General features: G+C 39.2%; 1 protein-coding gene across 23 annotated transcripts in view; it reads right to left on the bottom strand.

Moving 5' to 3' along the window:
* Nucleotides 1-12,835, bottom strand: part of PAM (peptidylglycine alpha-amidating monooxygenase) — a 212,775-nt gene that overhangs the window by 100,582 nt on the left and 99,358 nt on the right. For all 23 annotated transcript variants that reach the window (XM_038401384.2, XM_038401392.2, XM_038401389.2 and 20 more), the window contains one exon: nt 3,513-3,600. In XM_038401384.2, the coding sequence (XP_038257312.1) occupies nt 3,513-3,600 (88 nt within the window). The remainder of the gene's footprint in view (nt 1-3,512; nt 3,601-12,835) is intronic.

Here is a 12,835-nt window from a genome sequence, read left to right as displayed (position 1 = left end):
GGAAAGAGCCCTGTACGCTGACCAAAGGAAGCTGGAGAGAAGATGGGAAGGGTCTTCTGAAGGACACACTGAAAGAATGATTAGCAAGTAAGAGAGAACCAGGAAAGGACAGTCAGGCAAGCCAATGAAGGACAAGATTTCAAGAGGAGCATGGTTGGTTGTGTCCAAGGTGGCTGACAGGTCAAACAGGATGAGGATGAAATACCGGTTCTGAGATTTAGCCACAAAAAGATCATTAGAGACTTCGGTGAGGGTGGCTTCAGTGGAGTACAAGGAGCAGAAGCTGGATTAGAGAGGGTCTAGAGTGGAAATGGAGGAGAGGGACTCCATTCATCAATTGTAAACATTGCGTTCAATGAGCTTAGAGTTGAAAGGTAGAAAGGGTGGTAGCAGAAGGGGCTAAAGGGGTCAAAAGGTAATATGTTTTGTTTTAAGATTGGAGAAACTAAAACATGTTTGTATCGTGAGAAGAAAGAGCCCTTTCTCCTTTTTTTGAGATGGTCCCCTCATCTCAAAAAAGATATACTGGCATTAGAAAAGATTCAGAAAAGAGCAACGAAAATTATTAGTTTCAGAGTAGCAGCCATGTTAGTCTGTATTCGCAAAAAGAAAAGGAGTACTTGTGGCACCTTAGAGACGAATAAATTTATTTGAGCATAAGCTTTCATGAACTACAGCTCTAGCTCACAAAAGCTTATACTCAAATAAATTTGTTCGTCTCTAAGGTGCCACAAGTACTTCTTTTCTTTAAAATGATTAGGGGTTTGGAACGGGTACCATATGAGGAGATATTAAAGAGGCTAGGACTTTTCTTGGAAAAGAAAAGCTTGGAAAAAAGGAGACTAAGGGGGGATATGATAGAGACATATAAAATCATGAGTGGTGTGGAGAAAGTGAATAAGGAAAAGTTATTTACTTGTTCTGATAATATAAGAACTAGGGGCCACCAAATGAAATTAATGGGTAGCAGGTTTAAAACAAATAAAAGGAAGTTCTTCTTCACTCAGCGCACAGTCAACCTGTGGAACCCCTTGTTTGAGGAGGTTGTGAAGGCTAGGACTATAACAGGGTTTAAAAGAGAACTGGATAAATTCATGGAGGTTAAGTCCATTAATGGCTATTAGCCAGGACAGACAAGGAATGGTGTCCATAGCTTCTGTTTGTCAGAGAGTGGAGATGGATGGCAGGAGAGAGATCACTTGATTATTACCTGTTAGGTTCACTCCCCCTGAGGCATCTGGCATTGGTCACTATCGGTAGACAGGATACTGGGCTGGATGGACCTTTGGTCTGATCCAGTATGGCCTTTCTTATGTTCTTATGAGCCACAGGAGAGGGAGAGGTTAAGAAGAAGAGGAAGTTGTAAGGGAGAAGGCAAGAGCAGGCACAAGCGAGACCAGGGGAAGGAATGGGATCAGTGGGCCAAGCAAAGGGGTTAGAGGAGGAAAGCAGATGAAAATCTCTCCTCCTTCTCCCCTATCTCAGACACAGAAATGTGGAAAGGGAACCTGAAGGGTGGGGGAAGATCCTTCATATAATGTCAATTTTCTCTTCGAAACAAATCAGTGAGTTCCTGTGTTGGGAGAGAAATTAAGTGCAGGCAGAACTAAAAGAGGAGAGAACAAATTTGTATTGGAGGAAGTTGGCAGTGCCATGGGATTGCCACCAGTGGGAGACTCCACAGTGCAAGAGCAGGAGCAGAGGAAGTGGATATTGGGGTTGAGCCAGGGCTGTTGTCAGGCAGGGCAGATCTTGTGACAGGAGAGAGGAGCCGAAGACTACTTTTGCAACAAGGTTCTCAGGCACTGCCATGTTTTTCTCTGGTGGACGAAAGTTTAGGAAAAAGGTATACAAATGCTACTAACTGAATAAGACTACAGGAGATTTTCTTGTACAATCATAATATCTATAGTTCAAATCCAAATAGAAAAATCACTTCCTCACAGTCTATTATTTTGAACTGAGCACCAAGCCAATCTAAACAGGAATCACATCACAGTATATTGAAAGCTTCAGGCACCAACAAGTTCATGCAAATGTAGGAGATTTCCATATTATATATATGGAACAACTACATACATTATTAATGCAATCTACTTGTTTTAAACAAAACATAAAAGGCTGTAGTATGGGCAGGCACAAACTAATTTGAAAAGGCGACATCCTAAGAACTCTTTCATGCTGTGTACATCTTTTTCATATAAACTTAATGACTGTAAATATATTTTAATAAATGACAGAAGGGGCAGTTACTGAGGACAAAGAAGAGTGTTTACTGGGCCTGGGAGGAGGAATCAATGGAAACTCTGTACTTTCAAATTAATCGTTTAACCTGAGCATAAAAAAATAAAATAAAATAAAATAAAGCTATGTTTTTCAAGACAAGATTGCAGCATTCATCGTGGTTACCAGAACTCGTTGATAAATGCGAGAGAAAAAAACAAAAACAATTTGGCTGAAAATGTTCTCAGCTTGGGAATTTGCTTACCTCCTCAACCCTTAAGCCTAAGAGCACAAGTCTTTTCAACGTGTCCTATTTACTCGAGCATTTTCCAAGTATAGCTTGAAAAAGGATCTGATTTTTTTTTCTTGTGATTGTACATTCATATTATTTTATAATTATTTGCTGTATGTTCACTGAGAGGCCATAACTGGCACTTTTTTTAAACTGAAAAAAAAAAATCTAAAACTACATTTTGATAATATATAAGAAAATTTAATCCATTAATTTTAAGTGGAAGAATTTTCTTTCCTCTGAATTTCTTTGCTTTCAAGAGGTGGATCCCTTTCTTCCTTCACTGTACATCATCTCATTTCTATTTAAAGTTTTTGTTTAGAGGAGCAACAGATGGATGTAAGTTTAGGGGTAACTTGAAATTTTTGAAACAAACAAAACCAATTTTTCACATCCTCACCATAAAACTATCATAAATGGGGAACCTTCCAGATTAAGGGCCAAATCCTGCTCCTCTTACTCCCATAGACAAATAACTATTTACTATAGTTCAAAGGGAGCTTCTGGATGCTCAGCATTTGTAAAAGTTAGGCCACTTAGTTAGCTGCCTAAATATGGCTTTAGGAGCCTAAACTTTAGGCTCCCATTTTGAAAAATCTGGGCCTCCATGCCTCAGTATTGAGTTTTAGTGCTTCAAATTAAGGAGTTCTCAGTAACTTGAACACAGCATACAACAGTACAACAAGGGGCAACTCAAATTCTGATGTTGGGAAAATTTTTAACTGTGTTCTTCTTTATGAGCCACTGCTGTGGATTGGTAAGTCTTGCTAACTTCCTGGGACCAAAAATGTAAGGCTTATATTTGTATCCAATGTTTAACAAAAAACATTCAAAAATAAGGTTTGGAAGGAATAAGAACTGAATATGTTTCTTCTCCCTTCCCTTCTTTTTTCCTCAGGTAAAATCTGTGAGAGCCTTATAAAATGTGTGCATGAAGATAAGTCAGCATTAGTGACATGTTAAAGCAAAACAATCGATATGAGCCTGTAACTCTTACCAGTAATTCTCAGTAGAAGAAGGTATGTTACATCCAAAAAGTAACATGTGATGGACAGTGTCCATGCTCGCTTGAGGCCTGAAGTCAACTGAAAGACAAATTGATAAACAACAAAGCATAAATGTGAGTTTTATTCTCACTACAGCAGACCATTTTGAGATTGTCCGTTAGGTGCATAATGAAGATATTGTTATACCATCGTTTGTTCATGGTGTCATGAATAGAGATAATTTTTTGTTTTTTGTGTTCACTCTGATGTGTGGGCTCAACGCTGCCGGAGTGTTTAAGTAACAGAAAGAAGAGCTGCATATTGCAAGTTGTGTTTTTGTTGTTTTTCAATATCAATTTCTTACTATAGGACAAAAAGGAATTGTACAGAATGGATTATACCTTCTTTTCCCTGTCAGATATACTTCTAAATATCATATCTCAAATCCTACCACTTTCAATCCAACTGTGTCTCCATGACGCTGCGAGAAAGGCTAGAAACCATACCAGACCTCTGCCAATTTGGCCCAAAACGAAAAAAAAATCCTTCCTGATCCAAAAATAGGCATTTGGTCAGACCCACAGAATCCTAAAGCCACAGCTCCTGTAGGACAGATGGGGCAGCTAACAGAAATTAGAGGCTTTTGAAAATCCCAGGAGACTTTAAATGGGGGGTGGAGGGGGGGGGGGACAGGAAGCATGTGAGAGCCAATGGGCCAGCCCATTCCCCCAGCCAATATGAAGATGGAGAACCTGAGGAGAAGGATGTGCCAGCCCCAGTCTTGCCAAGCAAAGCTCTTGCATCTTCCCCATTTCTCTCCTCCAAGTACTGTGTCACATCATTCAACCTTCTCCCCCAAACTAATCGATGTGGGGAGAGGGGAGAGCAGCCCCACTAAAACTGCTCACATGCTTAGACAAAATAGCCAAACAAATAGCTAGTTTTGCTCACAGACATCAGTATATAATATCAGGCATCATACAACGATACAAATGAGTCAAGTCTTAGGGATACCAAAAGTTCCCATTTAATTCTGAAAAAAATCTAACAACCCTCACCCCAGATTCAAACATAACTCTGGCACATCTGCAACCCAAACATTGTTCTAATTCATGCCAGAAACTACAAAATAAAAAAGCAAAAGCTTTTTTGTCAGAGCTGAAGGAATTGCTAGTAAACAAACAAAATGGTGAAAGTTAAATGACTTACTTAAAATGAGACAAGGTGGGTGAGGTAATGTCTTTTATTGGACCAATTCTGTCTGTAGACCTATATCTACAAAGCTGGATATGAGTCAAGAGTGTACCCTTGTTGCCAAGAAGGCTAATGGCATTTTGGGCTGTATAAGTAGGAGCATAAGTAGCAGCAGATCGAGGAACATGATTGTTCCCCTCTATTCGGCACTGGTGAGGCCTCATCTGGAGCACTATGTCCAGTTTTGGGCCACACACTACAAGAAGGATGTGGAAAAATTGGAAAGAGTCCAGCAGAAGGCAACAAAAATGATTAGGGGACTGGAGCACATAACTTATGAGGAGAGGCTGAGGGAACTGGGATTATTTAGTCTTATTTAGATTATTTAGAGAAGAATGAGGGGGAATTTGATGGCTGCTTTCAACTACCTGAAAGGGGGTTCCAAAGAGGATGTATCTAGACTGTTCTCAGTGTTCTGTCATCTGCTACCAAGAAGTAATGGTCTCAAGTTGCAGTGGGGGAGGTTTAGGTGGGATATTAGGAAAAACACCTTCACTAGAAGGGTGGTGAAGCACTGGAATATGTTACCCAGGGAGGTGGTGGAATCTCCTTCCTTAGGGGTTTTTAAGGTCAGGCTTGACAAAGCCCTAGCTGAGATGATTTAGTTGGGGATCAGTCCTGCTCTGAGCAGGGGGTTGGACTAGAGGTCCCTTTCAACCCTGATATTCTATAATTCTATGGTGAGAGAAGCTTTCGAGCCACACACAGCTCTTCAACTGTTTCTTAAAACGTTCATTGTTGAAGGACAGTGCTTTACGAGTACAAGCAGAGCATTTTTAATATGATTTTTAACTTGATAGAATCACTTTAAAAACAATAGAATGTAAACTATCCTATCCTTAAATTTAATGTTACGAATTGAAGAAATGAGCACCTTTAAGGTGACTGCCCCATCTTGATTTTTTGGCAAAATATTAAGTACTTAACCATTGCACAATGGGGGGGGGGGGGAGGGAATCAATCAGAGGCAATACTGAAATGCCGTCTATTGACATTTTAAAAGCATTGCCCCACAGGAACCACTAGACTGTGCAACAGCAGTTTACAGCCAGGCACTCTCTTGGAGAAGAATGCCTGGGGCCAGTTCATACTTTTAAAGCTTTGTTTAATATTACAAAAGAATATTTAAATATTTTAGTTATGCTTATGCATCAGAAAACAAAACTATAAAGCAATCAGCAAAGGAATAATAGAAGCAGCAATTCCAAGATGACATCTGGAGTTTTACAATTCCCTCAGGATGCTACAAAATCATTTGTGAGCTGTGATACTTAAACTGACAGCACAGTATCATCAAAACAACCCAAAGCATGGTGTGAGATGTCTATATACTTACTTTTTCCAAAAAGAAAATACTATAGTCTTGTAAGACAGTAGAAAGGAGAAAAAGTTAAATATAGAATCTTCTTTCGGTCTAACTAAAGTCTTTGGGCATAATCTAGGGCAATATCAATAAAATCTAATGGCCTGTGATATACTGGAAGTCAAATGAGATAAGCTGATGAAGTGCCTTTCAGCCTTCAACTCTATGAAAGTATAAATGCATCAAGTTAAGCTATACCTCCAAATCCAAAAATTAGCTTATTTTTTATAAAAACTAGAATTTCTTGAGAAGCCCTCATAACAATTTGTCTTCCTCAGCCATGCTGTCTCTTTCTATATTTGCCTTTGACATCCAAATGTTTTCATGATTTCTTCCTCATTATCCACCTGTCTTGAGAATGACTGAATACTGGTTGTGCTCCCCATGTCAGACACTTGCTGTTAATCACTATTAATCATTCGTTTATAAGCAGCTACAAATCTTTATTTTTAGTAGTGGTGAAGTAATATCTCTCAAGATAGTCCCTTGACCTCAAAACTATGGCCACCTTGCCTAAGGCTTTCTGTGACTGAGTGCCTTGAAATCCTGGACAAATGGGTAAAGGTCAATGTTCAAATGTCTCAATTTTTTTGTCTAATAGCATTGTGGTTTTGCTCTTCACATTTTAAATGCTAGTGATCCAGTTTAAGCCATGTATACAGAGCATCCAGATCCCACTATAAGAGGCACATGAAAAAAATATGTATTCAGTGCTGTTAGTTTTACTTTTACCTGTAGTCCATTTGCAAGCATGACAAAAGCTCAAAGCAATAGCATACAATGTTTTTGCCTGCAAATTCTATTTATTCCATAATCATAGAACAATTCTGTATTGAAGACCTTTTGGTTCCACCTTTTTATCACTGTGGCTTAATAGTAAAATTACAATTAACTCTTGAATGAGACAATGTGTCATTAATGTGAAGTTCTCAACTTCACTCATAAGCATTTTAAGCTGCTATTGACAATTTAAGCAAGAAATAAGTTTTCTAAAGGAGGTCGTAAATGGTTCATAAATGTGAAACAGGATTATCTTTATTGTAGAATCTGACATGTGGAAATTATATTGTGAGTAATATACAGAAAGGCCAGCCTTCAAGAAAGTAATAATTAAAGGGAACACAGTTAACTTAAAAAAAAAATCACAACCAAAACACGCACCACACTTCTGTCTGAATTTTTTTACTTGCTGTTTTAACTAACATCTAATATTTCATCTGTAGTAATTTTAGAGAAAATAAAATGTTTCTTTTAAAAACCAGAAAATGTAATTGTAAAACCATAAAAATTAGCAGGGGCAAATATACCATATATACTCATTCATTAGCCTGTTTGTTTATAAGCCGACCTGCATGGATAGGTAAAAATAGTATAAACGGTATGACCCTTTAATAAGAATACCCTATATATTAGGGGTTGGCAAACTTTGGCTCCTGGCCCATCAGGGTAAGCTGCTGGCGAGTCGGGACGGGGAAGTTTTGTTTACCTGGAGCATTCACAGGCACGGAGCCCCTCAACTCCCAGTGTCCGCCCTTTGCCGTTCCCAGCCAATGCCTTGCCAGCAGATGCTCCAAGTAAAAAAACATCCTGACCTGCCAGCAGCTTACCCTGATGGGCTGGGAGCCAAAGTTTTCCAACCCCTGCTATATTTTAAAAGCTGGCACCACAAGAAACACCCAAAAGTTTTGCTAGAATTATTTTAATGTAATCTAACGAAAAACCTGTTATAATAATAACTGAACAAATATGTATTTCACCTTCAGAATTACAGTCAATATTTAAAATCAGTAAATGGATATTTTAAAAAGTCTTAAAATCCTTCAAAATCTGAATCAGTCTGATTCACCAACCAGTTAATTAAACTCGGCTTCAGTCACATTTGCACCTGCACTGTCATCGTAGATGTCAGCAGTGTCTTCTTCAGACTCAGATTCCTTCTCATCAGCCTCTGTTGTGTCATCATCAAATACGGCATCATCTTCTGACCATCGAGTGCATAGCTGTTACAGCATTTCCTAAATGATTTTTCTATAATTTCTGAGAGAATGGACACCCATGCGTCCTTGATCCACTGGGCAACCAGATTGATTTTGGGCTTCATAAGATTCCCGCCTTTTGTCAATTTTACCATGCCTGAGCACATCCATTCAGACCACATTTTGCGTAGCCTGTCTTTAAAGGGTTTGTTCAGGCAGACATGAAGTGGTTGTAGAACTGTAGTTAAGCCTCCAGCGAAAGTAGTTTTCATGTTTTTGGCCACATTTTTCACCTTATCCATCCTGTCCTGCACTTTCATCCATCCATCCCTTTTCATGTGCACGTATAAGAACACCAGCAGGAAATTTCATGTTTTTAGGCAAGGTTTTTCTTTTAAAGACAAGAGGGAGCTTTGATCCATTTGCCAAACACGAAAAAAATCCATAGTAAAATGGATTTTTTCAAAGCCAGTGGTTTTAATTAAAACTGTTTTTTCACCAACACTGGTTACAATTCTGTTACTTGGAAGATCAAATGTCATCGGTGTTTCCATATTTCCTATTTGTGACAATTCAAATGCATATTCCTTTCGAAATTTTATAATAAACCTTTGAAAAGATTCATAGATACATAGATATTAAGGTCAGAAGGGACCATTATGATCATCTAGTCTGACCTCCTGCACAATGCAGGCCACAGAATCTCACCCACCCACTCCTGCGATAAACCTCTCACCTATGTTTGAGCTACTGAAGTCCTCAAATCATGGTTTAAAGACTTCAAGGTGCAGAGAATCCTCCAGCAAGTGACCCGGGCCCCAAGCTACAGAGGAAGGCAAAAAACCTCCAGGGCCTCTTCCAATCTGCCCTGGAGGAAAATTCCTTCCCAACCCCAAATATGGTGATCAGCTGAACCCTGAGCATATGGGCAAGATTCACCAGCCAGATACCCAGTAAAGAATTTTCTTTAGTAACTCAGATCCCACCCCATTTAACATCCCATCACAGGCCATTGGGCCTATTTACCATGAATAGTTAAAGATCAATTAATTGCCAAAATCATATTATCCCATCACACCATCTCCTCCATAAACTTATCAAGTTTAATCTTAAAGCCAGATAGGTCATTTGCCCCCACTGCTTCCCTTGAAAGACTATTCCAAAACTTCACTCCTCTGATGGTTAGAAACCTTCATCTAATTTCAAGTCTAAACTTCCTGATGGCCAGTTTATATTCATTTGTTCTTGTGTCTACATTGGTACTAAGCTTAAATAATTCCTCTCCCTCTCCTGTATTTATCCCTCTGATATATTTATAGGGAGCAATCATATCTCCCCCAACCTTCTTTTGGTTAGGCTAGACAAGCCAAGCTCCTTGAGTCTCCTTTCATAAGACAGATTTTCCATTCCTCGGATCATCCTAGTAGTCCTTCTCTGTACCTGTTCCAGTTTGAATTCATCCTTCTTAAACATGGGAGACCAGAACTGTACACCGTATTCCAGGTGAGGTCTCACCAGTGCTTTGTACAACAGTACTAAAACCTCCTTATCTCTACTGGAAATACCTTGCCTGATGCATCCCAAGACCGCATTAGCTTTTTTCACGGCCATATCACATTGGCAGCTCATAGTCATCCTGTGATCAACCAATACTCCAAGGCCCTTCTCTTCCTCCATTACTTCTAATTGTTGCATCCCCAGCTTATAACTAAAATTCTTGTTATTAATCCCTAAATGCATAACCTTACACTTCTCACTATTAAATTTCATCCTATGACTATTACTCTAAATTTACAAGGTCATCCAGATCTTCCTGCGTGATATCCCAGTCTCTCTCTAAATTGGCAATATCTCCCAGCTTTGTATCTTCTGCAAACTTTATTAGCACACTCCCACTTTTTGTGCCGAGGTCAGTAATAAAAAGATTAAGTAAGACTGGTCCCAAAAATGATCCCTGAGGAACTCCACTAGTAACCTCCCTCCAGTTTGACACTTCACCTTTCAGTATGACCCGCTGTAGTCTCCCTGTTAACCAATTCCTTATCCACCTTTCAATTTTCATATCAATCCCCATCTTTTCCAATTTAACTAATAATTCCCCACGTGGCATGGTATCAGACATCTTACTGAAATCTAGGTAAATTAGATCCACTGCGTTTCCTTTGTCTAAAAAAATCTGTTATTTTCTTAAAGAAGGAGATCAGGTTGGTTTGGCACAATCTACCTTTTGTAAAACCATGTTGTATTTTGTCTCATTTACCATTGACCTCAATGTCTTTAACTACTTTCTCCTTCAAAAATTTTTTCAAGACCTTGCATACTACAGATGTCAAACTAACAGGCCTGTAGTTACTCGGATCACTTTTTTTCCCCTTTCTTAAAACTAGGAACTATGTTAGCAATTCTCCAATCATACGGTACAACTCCTGAGTTTACAGATTGATTAAAAATTCTTGCTAATGGCCTTGCAATTTCACATGCTAATTTCTTTAATATTCTTGGATGAAGATTATCTGGGCCCCCCAATTTAGTCCCATTAAGCTGTTCGAGTTTCGCTTCTACCTCAGATATGGTAATATCTACCTCCATATCCTCATTCCCATTTGTCATGCTACCATTATCCCCAAGATCCTGATTAGCCTTATTAAAGACTGATGCAAAGTATTTGTTTAGATATTGGGCCATGCCTAGATTATCCTTAACCTCCACTCCATCTTCAGTGTTTAGACAGAAGGAAATCACTAGCCTCTACATACAGATATATGACTATAGCTACCTCCCTTCTCTGACCTCTCCTCTATGTATCCAAAATTGTAAACCACAGACCTGCACTTCAAGCATAAGCGATGAACATGAGTTTAGCTATAAACACCTGGATAGTCTGTATAGCACAACACTAGACAGGTAACAGGAGCAGAGTGGCAATTATATTTGCAGATGACCTCAAGATTGAGGTGTTAAACCATAGCACCTACGCCCTTACCCAGGGACAACCATAAACTCATCCAGTAAGTTAGGCCTCTTTCCCACTCCAACCCCATTACTTCCAAGCAGGCAGCCCAGAGAGCCAGATGGCCCTGGAGTCTGAAAGTCCCCAACCTGGTGCAGTCTACACAGTGGGGCAGCCCCAGAGGGGAGGTCACTGGGACATGGTTCTAGGACTTCCAGGCTCCCAGCTCTAGGATAGTAACCCTGGAAGCCTTGAGAACCCCGGCTCAAATAGGAAGCCTAACAGCCCCAGGAAACCATGGCTCCAGACTGGGCTCTGCCAGGATCCCTGCCACAGAGCAGGAAGCCTAGTGGCCCCCAAAGATCTGGTTCTAGCTGGGGTTCCGGGGGCTGCTAGGTTGTCTGCTGCAGAGCTGTGACCCTGGCATATCAGCAGATTTCCAACAGAAGCTTGCCTGTGTTTCAGAGAAAGTTTTGACAAATCTGCATTAGATTAAGTGAAACATTTTGCTCCAGAGAATCAGCATTTGCTGACAAAACTAAGTTTTTGTAAAATTTCCAACCAGCTCCGTATATAATCCCTTTATGTTATTTATTAACTTCACCCAGCAAACAGTGTGTGCATTATGTAGTTGAAAATAATATTCTTGCTCAAATCTTCACTCATACATCTTCCAGCTGGGATTTTAATTCAACCTCAATGTATTTTGTAATATAAAAAAGTGATATAATTTATAAATGCTATTATGCCACACAGAGATTAGCCATTTTAATAGTCTAAATAAGAATTGCAATCTAGGGACATATACTAAATATCTGTATTTATATAAAGCAACTTGGCCTCCCTTTCCAACACAGAGCTCCCCCTCAATTGTATTATGAACTCTGAGAGAGATATGGGGGCGGGGGGGAAATTGATTCTAACTGTGTCTAGTTTAACAATTTAAACAACTAATTCTTTCTAACATGGCTATCCTTAAAGATATTAACTTTATATCTCTTACCCTTTTTAAAAAACAAAAGGGTTTCCCCCCCTACTCCCCAAACATAATTTTTGATCATATTTTTCAGGAATGTAATAAGACTGACCAGGATATATGAACACTCACCATTTGATGGATTACAAAGGAACCTCGATGTGTTACTTTAGCAGTGAGCAATGTCACCTGGCAATGAGCATATTTAAATATGCAATACTATGGTAACAAACCAGCAACATTCAGGTGTATGGAAAAAAAAAAGCAATAAATCAAATTATTTCCATCTGCAAATAGACTCTCTCATTTGTATAGTGCAGTTTGACAGATAAAGGCTCACCATCAGTCAATAAGAAAAAGACACTTATTTACGGGTCAGCCATCTGAGCAAAAGTAAAGGGATGAAGATGACAGTCAAATTTCTTGGCTGAGTGGCTTACTGTCAGACTCAATTCTTCTGAGTGTCTGTAGAACACCCTTCAGCTATGACTACTGTTCAGTAGTCAAAAACAGACTGTAGCAATGCCAGCACCAGTCGGAGTGAACACACTTTCTATTTGCCCAAATAAAAATAACCAAACATTTATGAAGCTATTTAGAAAAAATCTTGATGATTGTTTTAAGCATATTAGGGATTGTCACTTATACCTTCAAGACAAGTCTCCTCATCAGGTTTACCTCACAGGTATTTAATTTCATTTTACATGATATATATGTATATTCAGCTTAAAGTCAATGGTGGAATCTACACAACAAAAATAGAAATAGCCTTTAGTCAAGACGCATGGACTAGAGGGGAGGGAAAGGCGGAAGCT

This window comes from Dermochelys coriacea, chromosome 5 (assembly GCF_009764565.3).
Source record: "Dermochelys coriacea isolate rDerCor1 chromosome 5, rDerCor1.pri.v4, whole genome shotgun sequence".
Classification (NCBI taxonomy): Eukaryota; Metazoa; Chordata; order Testudines; family Dermochelyidae; genus Dermochelys; species Dermochelys coriacea.
This window is presented reverse-complemented; position numbering and strand designations above follow the sequence as displayed.